Source organism: Podarcis filfolensis (assembly GCF_964270895.1).
Source record: "Podarcis filfolensis genome assembly, chromosome: 7".
NCBI classification, from domain to species: domain Eukaryota; kingdom Metazoa; phylum Chordata; class Lepidosauria; order Squamata; family Lacertidae; genus Podarcis; species Podarcis filfolensis.
Window position 1 is genome coordinate 75458671 of NC_139603.1, and position 14940 is coordinate 75473610.

The following is a 14940-nucleotide window of genomic DNA, read 5'->3' on the forward strand; positions in this document are numbered from 1 at the left end:
CAATGAAAACATGTATTCTTATACAGCTTCGCTTCTCTGGGAGTATTTCAGGACTTGCTTTTTGTTTTGTTGGATTTCTCTTATCAGATATAGATTGGTAGTTGTCAGGGGCGCATCAGTTATAGTGCCTGAGCAGTTGCTGGTTGCGGATTTTCGGATGTCAGGAGAGGTAAAGCGTGAGCAAGACAGACGGAAACTGAATCCTGTCTCTTCCTTGAAGATTTCATGAGGGGGTAAATAAAACTTCTCCACACCCCACACCCCTGAACTCCCCTACAGCTGAGCTGTTTTCACATCTAAAGATACCCTTTCCAAAAGGTAGAACTTTAAGTCAAAAAAGGTAGGCAGTTGATGGGGGGGTGTGATGGGATGGTGAGCTGCTTGTGCGTAAAATCCTGATCCCTCAGAGTTTGGCTAAGTCCCCAAACCTCTGTCTGTGATGGAGCTCCTTAAGCATGGCTCCATCAATCGCTCGTTGAATCGGACAGTGGGCGTTTACGGAACTTCTTCCAGCATAAAAGCTCCTTAACGGAAACGCGTCTTCTGGACTCTCGGCGTGACAGTTTCCGCCGAGGAGTGGGTGTCCCTACGGGAGGTCCTGAAACCTCCCCACTGTTCTCGCTTGAAGTGTCTCTGAGCCCTCCCTCTGACTCACTTTCCCTTGGAACTCCACTTCTCCCCCTGCTGGTCCCCTCCTCCGCTGAGTGGTCTCTCTCACCCTCCATGAGCCCTTTCACCTCCTTCGTCTCAGATGACAGTTCCCTGACAGGGGGGGAAGGTGAAGTTGTTTGGGCTGTTCTTGTTTATTGTTGTTTAGTCGTTTAGTCGTGTCCGACTCTTCGTGACCCCATGGACCAGAGCACGCCAGGCACTTCTGTCTTCCACTGTCTCCCGCAGTTTGGTGAGTTCTTGTTTATTTTATCATTTTTAGTTTTTTAAAAATTATAGAGTGCTTAACTTCTTAAAAATTATTAAGTGATATACAAAAGATAGTTGCTTTTTGGTTCCTGTTTTGCAACGTGTGTATGTTGATGAGGTAACTTTTTAAGGAAATCTCTAAACCTGAGTGCCCAAATGGGGAACTGGTGAGCCTTCACATGTGGTTCAACTCAAGGTCACATCAACCACAGCCAGAATGGGCAAAGGCCTTGCCGTTGTCAGCATCTGTCTGTCTCGAGAGACAATGGAGTGAGCCTCCAGGGGTGAAGGGTGCTTTTCCGAACCCTAACTGGAGATTGAACCTGGGAGCTCCTGCATGCAACTGAGTTAAAGTCCTTCTAAATAAATAAATAAATAAATAAATAAATAAAATAATAATTTATTACTCATACCCTGCCCATCTGGCTGGGTCTCTGCAGCCACTCTGGGCAGCTCCCAACAGAATATTAAAAACACAATAAAACATCAAACATTAAAAACTTTCCTAAACTGGGCTGCCTTCAGGTGCCTTCTAAAAGTCAGATACAGTGGTACCTCGGGTTAAGAACTTAATTCGTTCTGGAGGTCCGTTCTTAACCTGAAACTGTTCTTAACCTGAGGTACCACTTTAGCTAATGGGGCCTCCTGCTGCCGCCGCACCGCTGCCGCACAATTTCTGTTCTCACCCTGAAGCAAAGTTCGTAACCCGAGGTACTATTTCTGGGTTAGCGGAGTCTGTAACCTGAAGCATCTGTAACCTGAAGCGTCTGTAACCTGAGGTACCACTGTAGTTGTTTATTTCCTTGACATCTGGCGGGAGGGCATTCCACAGGGCGGGCGCCACTAGCGAGATGGCCCTCTGCCTGGTTCCCCGTAACCTTGCTTCTCACAGTGAGGGAACCGCCAGAAGACCCTCGGAGCTGGACCTCCAATATAGGAACATAGGAAGCTGTCTTCTATTGGGTTACAAAGCAACTGGAGGAGGAATAGTGGACAGAGGGTGAAGGAAGAGCTGTGAGTGGAGACGGCCCCTCTTCCCATCCTCTGGACCCCCTGGGAAACTCAGCAAACCTGTTGCACCCAAAACTGGGTATGCAGAGTGCAACTGAACAGGACACAGCTATGGGCAGGACCATCTGCCTTCGGCCTGACCATAAAATGCAAGTCTGGAGTAAAAGACTAGGGCAGGGTTTCCCAAACTTGGGTCTCCAGTTGTTTTTAGACTACAGTTCCCATCATTCCTGACCACTGGTCCTGCTAGCTAGGGATGATGGGAGTTGGAGCCCAACAACAGCTGGAGACCCAAGTTTGAGGAACCCTGGACGAGGGTGATGGCTGCCTTTTCCAGGAACTCTTCTCCTTGTGAGACTTTTGTGGGTGAGCTGAGAGTTTGTTTGGAGCCCAGAGGCTGAGAGGAAGGAAAATGAATTGCTATATATTTATATATATTAGTAACTTTGTATGAATGTAGGGTTTTTATATGCAACTGTGTGTTTTTGTAATATTTCATTTGTTTGTTGCTGCTTCCGGGGGGTTTTTGGTGCACTGCTTTGATATATTTTTAATATATTACATGGTATAGAAATTAAATAATCAAAAATCAATGCTTAGCTCTTCCCTGAAGCCCCACTGGGCTATCTGCTTGCCCCAGCAGAACTTAAAAACTGGGAAGTGTGCTCATCCTATATGCTTATATGTTCTTGTTAAAACTCCGAGAAATCACACCTTTCGTCAAGCAGCTTTTAGCCCTCCTGACGGCAGGAAAGCTTGAAAAGTGTTATGGCAAAATATTCCAGTGTGTTGCGCTCAGTGCTGAATATATGGCCCTTGATGTGCTCTTTTCTTTTCCAAATGAGCGGCTGCATTTGCAGAGCCTGCCTTTCAGCTAGCAAGGCAAAGGATTCATTTAACTGCATGGTGGGGTTTCTGCTTTTGCAAGATCATAGTGAATTCCCCATCTGCAATACTTCCTCTCTTGTTACATTTTCAACGAGCTGTTTATAAGCTACAACTTTCCCACAACAAAGAGGGGATAATTGATGATTAACCGAGAAAACAGCCTGCCTTCTCCAACTGGAATCTATTTTCCTTTTTCCTTTTTTTTTTTTTGCGCACAATAAAAATGGCCAATTTTTAAATCAGCCAGAGAATTGGGTGAATGCATATTTTAAATGTGCATATATAAATATTAGGGGTGGGGTAGGGAAAGCGAGGGGCAGCCCGAGTAGCAGGGAGGGCCAGTGGCGTAGCGTGGGGGGTGCAGGGGGGGCCGGCCGCACCGGGTGCAACATCTGGGGAGGGGTGCGCTCGCCGCCTCCGGAGTCGCCGAAGAGCCTCGGGCGCAGGCTGTAGCAGAGCCCCATGTCTCACGGAACCGACGAGCTGTGCACGCGTCCGGGCTGAAGGCGTCCGGCAGGCAGCGGCTCTCAGCGCTCGCCGTGGTCCCCGCGCGTCAGGGCCGTGGAGGGCGCACCAGGTAGCCCCTCCTCACAGCCCCGCCGCCGCTGCTGCTGGAGCTGCTGGGCCATGTTGCATTTTCCTCGCCTCTCTGCCCTCCTCCTCCTCCGGGCAAGCGGCGTCGTTTGGGCGGCAGCGCCAGCGGCAACTCGCCTCAGATCACCTGACACGGACCCGCCGCCGTGGCTACCTTACCGTAAATACCCCAGCCCAGGCAGCAGCAAGAAGAAGCTGGCAGCGGCGGCAGGTTAGGGGTTAGGGGGCACAAATTACTTGCCTTGCCCCGGGTTAGGGGGCGCAAATTACCTGCCTTGCCCCGGGTGCTGACAACCCACGCTACGCCGCTGGGGAGGGCAAGTTTAACTTTTTCACTCCCTGCCAGAAACTTTCAGACCCAGAGCAGTGTTATCTAGCCAAATAAATTACAAGTTAAGAATAAATTTGGGGGGGTTGGGGGAGGGGTAGAAGCGGGAACTGGAAGTGACCAAAAATCTGAGCACGCACACTTAACTACAATGGCAAATGTAATAAAACGTGTCTCTTGGTTGGAACACAAAACGTTGTTTTTATAGTTGTGCTGTTAAAAAAAGCATCTGCTGTATCAAAATTATAGCTCTCCTGAATAATTTCAATCCATTCTCACAGGCAGGATCCCATTACAGTCACACAAAAATTGAAAACGGCGTAGTAATTTGTGCGCAAGCTCCCCCTTGAGGAACGGAAAGTTACTGCAGGTCTTCAAAAGCATCCTTCTGGGAAGCCCATTGCGACCGAGGCGCAGGGGAAACAAACCTTTAATCAATGGGTAGGCAAAATAAGGCCCAAGGGCTGGATCCGGCCCAATCGCCTTCTAAATCCGGCACACGGATGGTCCAGGAATCAGCGTGTTTTTACATGAGTAGAATGTGTCCTTTTATTTAAAATGCATCTCTGGCTTTTTTGTGGGGCCTGCCTGGTGTTTTTACATGAGCAGAATGTGTGTTTTTAATTAAAATGCTTCTCTGGGTTATTTGTGAGGCATAGGAATTCATTCATTATTATTTTTTCAAAATATAGTCCGGCCCCCCACAAGGTCTGAGGGACAGTGGATCGGCCCCTTGCTGAAAAAGTCTACTGACCTCTGCTTTTATTCCTTCTCTCCTACTTAGTCCATATATAAAATTGGTGCACCAACTTCACTGAGAAAGCGGCCTTTGAGAAGTTTTAATGTGAATGTGGAAGAAGTGGCTCAGGTTCCGAGATGTGTATTCGCAGTCATTTTAAGACAAATCTTCATCGTTTGCCCTTCCCGGAATGTTGCTATAGAGTTCTCTGCAGTGTAGACATTTCGAACATTCACTTAAATAAGCATTTCGAGAGGGTTTCTCTTAATGCGCAGATTACCATGGAATTTGTAGAAGACCGTAATGAAGGAGAGGAGAAACATGTGGCCAACTAGGTGTTGTTGTTGTTTAGTCGTTTAGTTGTGTCCAATTCTTCGTGACCCCATGGACCAGAGCACGCCAGGCACTCCTGTCTTCCACTGCCTCCCGCAGTTTAGTCAAACTCATGCTGGTAGCTTCGAGAACACTGTCCAACCATCTCGTACTCTGTCGTCCCCTTCTCCTTGTGCCCTCCATCTCTCCCAACATCAGGGTCTTTTCCAGGGAGTCTTCTCTTCTCATGAGGTGGCCAAAGTATTGGAGTCTCAGCTTCAGGATCTGTCCTTCCAGTGAGCACTCAGGGCTGATTTCCTTCCTCTAGGTGTTCCCATACTCCAACTTCCATCAGCTGCAGCTGGCAGGGTAGTTGGTCAGGGAAGATGTCAGCTTTGTAGTCCAGCAACCTCAGGGGAGTGACAAGTATCCCACACCTGATTTAGGGTCACAGACACCAAAAAGGACCACCATCTTCCACATGAGCCTGTCCTATTGGTAAGATCATCCCTCACAAGAACGTAAGGAGAGCCCTGCTGGATCAGCCCAATGGCCCATTTAGTCCAGCATCCTGTTCTCACAGTGGCTGACCATGAGGCAAGAGGGATCCGAACACAAGAGCACTCTACCCTCCTGCGGCTTCCAGGAAGTGGTATTCAGAAGCACTGCTGCGTCCAACCGTGGAGTAGCCTGATCTCTGATGGTGGAGATACCTGGAGATTGTGGAAAGGGCTTTTCAGCAGTGCTGTGTCCCCCAGAAAGCAGTGCCAGGTGATGAATTTAATTACTTTTAGGCACCAGACAAAGGCCTGCTTATTTATTGGTAAAGGCAAAGGGACCCCTGGCCATTAGGTCCAGTCGTGGCTGACTCTGGGGTTGCTGCACTCATCTCGCTTTACTGGCCGAGGGAGCCGGTGTACAGCTTCTGGGTCATGTGGCCAGCATGACTAAGCCGCTTCTGGCGAACCAGAGCAGCGCACGGAAACACCGTTTACCTTCCCGCTGGAGCGGTACCTATTTATCTACTTGCACTTAAACGTGCTTTTGAACTGTTGGGTTGGCATGAGCTGGGACTGAGCAACAGGAGCTCACCCCGTCATGGGGATTCGAACCACCGACCTTTTGATCGGCAAGCCCTAGGCTCTGTGGTTTAACCCACAGCGCCACCCGCATCCCGCTTATTTATTGAGGCATTTTTAAATGGCTAAGTGACATTTGCTGCTATCTTGCTACTGTTAGCGATTCATTAATATTATTATTTTACCTGTTGCACTGGTTTTTAATTCACCTGTTAAAATGCTTAAAAAAATATCACGCAAGGGTTTTTGCTTTTGCAAATTAAGACTGTTGCATGGCTTTAAAATTATCGATCTACAAATTTGTAAGCTGATTTTGCTACCTCCCTCTACAGCAGATGAACCATAAGAACTCATGACATGGAATCTGCGGATTGGGGAGGGGGGCGGAATAAGCCCTGTCTGGCATATTATTCAAAAGGACATGTTAATCCTACACAGATTTTCCAGTTAGGTTTTGCTCCTGATCTGTAACAATAGAGTGGGCATATAGCCGATTTAACACCAGCTTCCCCATGAGTTTATAAAATTATTCACTTTGGAGATTTTGGGTTGTTTTTTTTTAAAAAATAATCCCACAAATTTTGGAGAAGACGTGCCTAAAATAACAGGGCTCCTGTTCTCAGGTAGATGGTGAAAGAGTTAGAATTACCTGCCCAGAGAGCAGCTGACATGCATCTGCTTGAGTTGTTAAGAACAGAGAAAACTGCTGTATTCTAGGTCAGGCAATTTGTTCATCCAGTGGCGTAGCGTGGGGGGTGCAGGGGGGGCCGGCCGCACCGGGTGCAACATCTGGGGGTTAGGGTTAGGGGGCGCAAATCCACGGGTTAGGGGGCGCAAATCCACGGGTTAGGGGTGCAAATTACTTGCCTTGCCCCGGGTTCTGACAACCCACGCTACGCCACTGTGTTCATCTAATGCAGTGTTGTCTACTCTGACTGGCAGAGTCTCAGGTAGAGGTAATTCATTCTTTGGCTACTTGGCCCTGTTAACTGGAAATGAGGGGACAAAGCCTGGGGCCTTTTGCATTCAAGCAGGCCTCTACCACTAAACTGCATTTTCTCCTACTGTTCTGGGTGTGTCCTGTTTGGAAGCAGGCAGTGCAGGGAATCATCCAGAGATGCAGCAGACAGAATACCCAAAGGCGCTACAATTCTGCATGATTAAATGATCCAGTACTGATGCAAGAGAAATTGATGAACTATGCAGAACTGGCTAAACTGACATACAAACTGCGAGATAAGGACAACTGTGACTTCAAAGAAGAGTGGGAACTTTTTACAAATTACAGTGGTACCTCGGGTTACATACGCTTCAGGTTACATACGCTTCAGGTTACAGACTCTGCTAACCCAGAAATAGTCCCTCGGGTTAAGAACTTTGCTTCAGGATGAGAACAAAAGTCTTGCTCCAGCGGCACGGCAGCAGCAGGAGGCCCCATTAGCTAAAGTGGTGCTTCAGGTTAAGAACAGTTTCAGGTTAAGAACGGACCTCTGGAACGAATTAAGTACTTAACCTGAGGTACCACTGTATCTAAAAAGACAACAAAATGAACTGGACTCCTTGGCAGGTTTTGAATAAACATACACAAATCTACTGATGGTTAATATGATAGATAGATAATATAAGGATTTATACAATTTTACAGTATGCAGAGAACAGTATGTGTTGAGAAATCAGAGAGAGGAGCTGAGGGAAGTCTTGGGGGGGAGAGGGTTTGTTGGGGAGGTGGGGGGGAAAAGGGGGAAATAATGAAGATGATATGTTTTGATATTTTGTTATGTGTTGAAATTGTTAATAAAAATAAATAAATAAATAAATAAATAAATAGCAAGGCCACTTTCACCCCTCCCCCCAAAAAAATTATCCAGTCCTATCCAACGAGCAGAAGCAGTTAAGATTTCCCAGTGAAAGCTGGAGAACCATGCAAAAATGCAATGGGCAACCTCACTTGCGGGTGGGCACAGCAGGAGTCTATCCTCATTTTATATCTCATGGTACCTCAGCTGCTTCGTTGCGACACACCGTTTAGGAATGTACTCGCCTAGCAATCGCCTCTTCCGTGCCAGCCGCCACCGAGAAGTGAGCCTGGTGGAGGATGAATGCCACGCTGCCCCAGAGATCTTAAAAGGGGCAGAAGCTACATAGAGTTGTAGGTTGGGAAGGGGCCACGAGGGTCATCAAATCCAGTCCCTTGCAAATGCAGGAACCTGGGCTGAACACTGGGGTGGAGAGGCTCCTTCAGGTAGGCTTTCACTTGACAAGAATATTAAAATCTTTTTACTCCCTGCAATATCGCCACACAATACTTTTGCACAACTTGAAATAATGCAAGAGGGCAAAACAAAATAAAATTAGCAAGGAGAGGTTAAGCATAAGTTTCAGTTCAGTGTTGTTTTTATATTGGTTTCCCCCTTGAGTCTGATAGCAAAGTCTGATAGCAGGGGTCAGCAAACTTTTCCAGCAGGGGGCTGGTCCACTGCCCCTCAGACCTTGTGGGGGGCCGGACTATATTTTTTTTGGGGGGGGGGAATGAACGACTTCCTATGCCCCACAAATAACCCAGAGATGCATTTTAAATAAAAGCACACATTTTACTCATGTAAAAACAAGCTGATTCCTGGACCATCCGCGGGCCAGATTTAGAAGGCGATTGGGCCAGATCCAGCCCCGAGGCCTTAGTTTGCCTACCCATGGTCTGACAGCAACACCAGGGCCACAGGCAGAACTAACTAATCCAAGTGTGGCTTAAACTCAGAGCAGCTAACTTATAGTTCAGAACCGTGATCTGGATTCCCAAGCAATTCTTTTTCAGCCACTGACCCTCACCCCTACCAATCTGTGCCATGGTGGCAAACAGCAAAGAAAACTTGCTGTGTTTCTGGGGTGGTCAAAGACCAGCACCCAGTTGGGGATGCATATGGAGTCCTCCCTGGTTATTAGATCAATCGTTTGATGAGCAGAGAGGGGGAGATAAGCTGAACTGATCAGCTGGCATGGGGGCCGTGTCCCCCTTGGTGTGTCCTGTGTGCGTAGAATGCAACACACTTCTGGCACACCCTCAGGCCTGGTGCTGGAGAGGATGGGTGGCTGGGAGGGGAGCAAGCCAGAACTTTCCCCTCTGGCTCTGATTTTAATCTGAGCTGAATTTAGATTCTCCATGTCTGCCTCTTCTTTGAAGAGAGAGCAATGAGCTCTCAAAGCTCATATCCTGACCTCCAGACACATCAGGCTTGGTTGGCAGCATCTATATAGAAAGCCTGTGTTCTTCCACTGGGCTCCTCATATGAAGCTATGCTTCTTGTATTCTGAAGTCTTATTGGAGCAGAATCGGTTTGTTTCATTTATGCCCTTTCAGCCTTAAGCCAGGCCCCTAAGGTGGGCATGTGTCAAAAAAGATATAGATTAAAAACCACAATCCTTTATCACGGCAAGGCTCGCTCACTGTATATTTTCTGCGGATTGCTCCTTCGGATAACATAGCAGGGAACGCTGCCGATTCCCTCCTGGCCTCCCCACTGCTCAGCACCGGACGAAAAAATGAAGCACAAGTTTTATCGGATGTCGCCCCCTTGCAAAACAAGAGCAATCGAAACAAGCAATACACACTCAAGTGAAATAGGTCTTTATATTTCATACTTTACCAGTTATGTCATGCTGTTTGAATGACTCACTGTAGATTTGATACTGATTAGGGCAGTGTTTCTTCAGCCATTTGCACACATCCTGCTGGGTCCACAGCGCCACCGGCTTGGTCAGTTTCACAATATTAGACTGGAAAGGCAGAACAAGGAAAAAGGCCATTTAGAACAGACGTCTTGTCCCGCTTGGGACATTTATTCTGTGCCTCGCCTTGTACCAAGACACCAGCTCTCCAGAGCAGTCAACCTGGTGCCTTACGATACGATACGATACGATATGATACGATAATCTTTATTGTCATTGTCCCATACAGAACAACAAAATTGAAAAAATCTACATCAGACATTCAAAACCAACAAGCCTGCTATCCCAGCTATCCCAGCCTGGTTAGCCCCCTAAAGACTCTGGTACCCCATAATTAAATACAATATACTCCCATAGAGACTACCTTACACTGTGTTTAAAACCAAAATTGCACTTGGATAAAAACTGTTTCTCAGGCAGATAGTCCAGAAGGCACAAGCTGAAAGAGATCATTGCCAGGGTGTGTACTATCCTGCACTATCTCTGCAGCTTTCTTATGACACCTGGAAGCACAGATTTGATCCAAAGTGGGAAGATGTTTCAAGATGTTTTGGACTAAGACTTCCATCCACCCCAGCCAGCAATCCAGAACATATGGAGGGCACCAGGTTGGCTAAGGCTGCTCCAGACTCTGTGCAGTCGCAGGCATTCCTCTTTGAACGGCGCAGTCAACAAAAGAAGGGATCTCACCCTGGCACTTTTCCATATGGCTGGCAATTAATAAATCAGCGCTCACAAGTACAGGTAATAGAGACATCTCAAGAGTTTAATGGCAGGTGGGAAAATATTGCCAGAGGTAATTTAGGTAACAATCGGGATAATCACTGAACATGCCATCCCATCTCAATTAATGCTCTTTAAGATGAAAAGCAATTGTGAGGTATGTCCTCACCCCACCTGCTGGTCCTCCAATGGATCTTGAAAATGCAGCCTATATTATTATAGAATCATATATACATAGCATCATAGAACTATAGAGATGGAAGGGACCCCAACCGTTGAGTCCAAGCCCCTGCAATGCAGGAATCTCAACCACTACCGTCTCCTGAGGGAGACTGTTCCACAGGAGAACAGCTCTTGAAACTCTGATACCAAGAGATCACTGAGAAAGGTCTGAGAAAGATGTCTAGATATTAGGGCAGCCATTAGTGCTTTGACTTTCCAAGTGAGGCAAGAAATAACAACGGATCTGCATTGTTCAATTCAAAGTGTTGGTGCTGACCTTTAAAGCCCTAAACGGCCTCGGTCCAGTATACCTGAAGGAGCGTCTCCACCCCCATCGTTCACCTCGGACGCTGAGGTCCAGCGCCGAGGGCCTTCTGGCGGTTCCCTCACTGCAAGAAGTGAAGCTACAGGGAACCAGGCCTTCTCGGCAGTGGCGCCCTCCCTGTGGAACGCCTTCCCATCAGATGTCAAAGAGATAAACAACTACCTGACATTTAGATGACATCTGAAGGCAGCCCTGCTCAGGGAAGTTTTTAATGTGTGACATTTTAATGTATTTTTAATCTTTGTTGGAAGCTGCCCAGAGTGGTTGGGGAAACCCAGGCAGATGGGCGGGGTACAAATAATAAATGATGATGATGATGATAATGTTGTTGTTGTTGTTGTTGTTGTTGTTGTTGTTGTTGTTGTTGTTGTTGTTAGGGCTGTCATATGATTAAATAAATCCTAGCTGATCAACGGATTCAGTTGATTTAGAACAAAAATAGAATCGTAAAATTGTTGGCAAGGACCCTGAGAGTCATCTGGTCCAAATCCCTGTAATGCAGAAATCCCAACTAAAGCAAGCCATGACAGGTGGCAATATTCAAACCTCTGCCTAAAAACTTCCAAGGAGTGAGAGTCCCCAGGGAAACAGTTCTAGTGTCGAACAGCTCTTACTATCAGAATGTTCTTCCTGATGTTTGGTCAGAATCTCCTTTCTTGTAACTTGAAGTCATTGGTTCTAGTCTGTCCTGCCCACTGGAGCAGGAGGAAACGAGCTTGCTCATCTTCCATATGCCCTTGAGAAATCTGAGGATGCCTATCATATCTCCCCTCAGTTTCCTCTTCTCCAGGCTAAACAACCGTTACTCATAAGGCTATGTTTCCAGGCCCCTTATTTTGATCACCCTCCTCTGCACACATTCCAGTTTATCAATAGCCTTCTTAATAATTCACATACGCAACAGCAGTTTTGAAGCGGGAGGCGGAGAGCACTCTTTCCTTCTAATCTGGGACACAGAACCTGTGAACCAGGACAGCAGAATGCAGAATTAAGAACCAGGACAGCATTCACTAACCTGACACCATCCAGATGTTGTTGGACTAGAATTCCCTTCATCACAGACTAGGGCCATGCTGGTTGGGGCTGATGGGAGTTTTGGTGTAACTTCTGGATGGCACAAACTTGGTAAAGAATGAACTCCTAAACGGCTTGTTTCCCCCTCAACTGTTTTATTTTGTGCCTCAGAGTACATTATAAAAACAAGAAAAATGAAATCCGCATACACGTAAGATATACAGTGGTACCTCAAGTTACAGACGCTTCAGGTTACAGACTCCGCTAACCCAGAAATAGTACCTTGGGTTAAGAACTTTGCTTCAGGATGAGAACAGAGGCAGCAGGAGGCCCCATTAGCTAAAGTGGTACCTCAGGTTAAGACCAGTTTCAGGTTAAGAATGGACCTCCAGAACGAATTAAGTTCTTAACCCGAGGTACCACTGTACAGGGAAGAGGAAGAGAAAGCATAATTTCAAAAAAACAACCAAAACCAAAAAACCCCAACATAATTTTCTCAATTTATGAAAAGTACTTTAGCTGCAACTGATTTTCACTCATTTCCTTTCTCGTTTTGCAGGAAAATTGTCTGGGAGATACGAGTTTGTGTTTACACTTTATAACTTCAACTGAGTGTTGTCAAATCATCATCTTACAATCAGTCTCTTTTGTATGTCTTACTTTGTTTTTCAATATATATTCCATCCTTCAGTATTTCATCTCCTAGTGCGGCTAACCAAACAGCATTAAACAAAAATGACAAAACCGATCAAAACCGATCAAATTAAAACATGTTGAAAACAGCAGCACAAAAGCAATTCACAAGATATTTTGGAAGGCCTGGGAAAGAAGATATTTGCCTGGCATTGAAGAGACGTGAGGTTATGCATCTGGCAAGCTTCCTTGGGGAAAAGTTCCAAGAAACGAGGCGAAAAAATCAAGAAGACGACAGTCTCTGGATGCCATCTGCCTAACCTCGGAAGACAAGGACTCCCAGAAGGACCTCAAAAGATTATCTCGGTTTCGTTTGTGTGGGAGAAGGCAGCTCTTCACATCCCCAGATCTAACCGCACATGTGTGTGTTGCCGAGTATCCAGAAGTGGTACCCAGGAATGGAAGCACCTGGTCAACTGAGCCCCACCACCTTTGCAGGAGCTGGAGGGGTGTCGGAGCAGGCCCAGCTGATGTGCATGGGTGAAGTGAAGGACATGAGGCAGGAGCTGATAATGCAGGTGAGCTGCGCACAGGTGAGCTGCAAGTAAGCTGCTGGCCAGCTCTGTAGAGGCTCCTTTTATTGACACAATACGCAAGCCCAGGCAGATACATTTTGGGCTGTGACCTTTGCACACCTTCCAGTCCCGAGATCGTGGGGTGGTACAAAGCTATTTTGGCACCTGTTTCCACCACATCATTTCCCCCTTGCACAATGTATGACGAACGAGACAAAGGTCTCAGAGACAAAGGTCACAGACAGTACATGGCAGACTACTGAGACCGCAAAAGGTTAGACAGAGGGCAAGATGTTCAGACAGCTGTGGCCTTATCTGTGAGGGGGAGTGTGCCCCGTACCCCAAGGTCACGCGTGCAGGCAGCTGAGGCTGTCTGCGGGCGGGGAGTGTGCTCCACAGCCAGCGATCATTCCTACACATGGGGGATTTTACACATTTTCACATATGCACACAGAAGCTTGGAATGGAACCCCCACATAAATGGGAGTAGTCATCTGCACTAACCCTGATTCTACTTCCCATGTCGGACGCAGTATGCTTCTGAAAAACAGTCTCTGGAAAATGCAGGAAGGAGAATGCTGTTCCACTCAGGTCTTGATTTCTGGCTTCCCATAGTAGGCAATTGTGCGGGACACTGTGAGAGAAAGATATTGGACTAGATCCAGCGGTCTGATCCAGAAGTGCCATCCTTATGTTCTTAGGTCACCAGGTCATATATGGCTTTGGAGGTAATCCTTAGCACTTTGGAAAATTAAGCAGCAGCCAGTGCAGTTGTTTTAAACCTTATTATTATTATTATTGTTATTATTATCATTATTATTTAATGAAAAGTGATCTAAAACAGAAGAGTGGCCAGACAAACAATAATGGAGCCCTGGCAAAGTACTAACAATGTATTCATGAGCACACTTGCTTGGCAGGCCTAGATTATTGTATTCTGTAGATTAAATGCCAATGAGCACTCCTGCTGCAAGAATGTAAATATCACTGTTGAGGACAGCATGGGCTCCTCCCATGCGCTGGACCTCCAAAAACCTACAGCAAGGCGATGCATCCAGCAGCTAAAGGAACAATCTTCTCATTTTTAAACTGAGCACAGGAACACGGGCAGGGCACAAACTGGGGGCTCAGCACGCTATTTCAGAAACCGTCTTTTCGCAGAACGGAACCGCATCTTCCTGTGGATTGGCGACAAATAATATATGCTTACTGTCACGTCAAACAGTAGGAAGTGGGCAGTAACAATACATCCCTGAGGTTTGTGAAAAGCAGAGGAATTCAATCAGACAGAAAGCCAAATTTTGGAATTCTATAATCAGTGTCAATCTGATTATTATTTTTTGCAGCGTGTACAATAACAGCAAGGCATGAAGATACTTGCTGGAACAGACCAACAGCGCTAGTGCTGTGTCCTGCTTCCCACAGCAGTCAAGATGAGAGCATAAGGGAATTCCTGTTGGACATACAGTACAGTACTGTGTTCCCACACTGGGCTATGGGAAACCCACAAACAGGACAGGATCGCAACAGCAATTTTCCAATGGGAACTAATTCATAACCATTGTAACCAGCAGCCACTGTGACAGCCTTATTCTCCATGACTTTGTCTAATCCGCTTTCACTACGTCTTGTGGAAGCAATCTTATTTAACAACGTGTTTGTGTGAAAAAATACACCATTTTCTCTGTCCTGCCTATCCCACGACTCAGGTGAATCTGGGTTCTAGTCTTATGCTGTGGGACTGCAACTCCCCGTCATTCTTGACTATTTGCCACACTTCGAGAGCCAGTGTGGTGTAGTGGTTAAGAGTGGTGGACTCGTAATCTGGGGAACCAGGTTCGCGTCTCCGCTCCTCC

At 46.7% G+C, this 14940-nt stretch overlaps 1 protein-coding gene across 6 annotated transcripts in view; it reads right to left on the minus strand.

The window, feature by feature from the left end:
• The window catches only part of SAMD12 (sterile alpha motif domain containing 12), a 203911-nt gene that overhangs the window by 145977 nt on the left and 42994 nt on the right, over positions 1-14940 (minus strand). For 4 of the 6 annotated variants that reach the window (XR_014549977.1, XR_014549978.1, XM_083622373.1 and 1 more), the window contains exon 3: positions 9511-9640. Coding sequence is in view for 4 of the 6 variants with exons in the window: in XM_083622373.1 (XP_083478499.1) it covers positions 9511-9640 (130 nt within the window). In the remaining 2 variants the exon portion in view is untranslated. The remainder of the gene's footprint in view (positions 1-9510; positions 9641-14940) is intronic. The other 2 variants (XM_083622374.1, XM_083622375.1) reach the window with 1 other exon arrangement.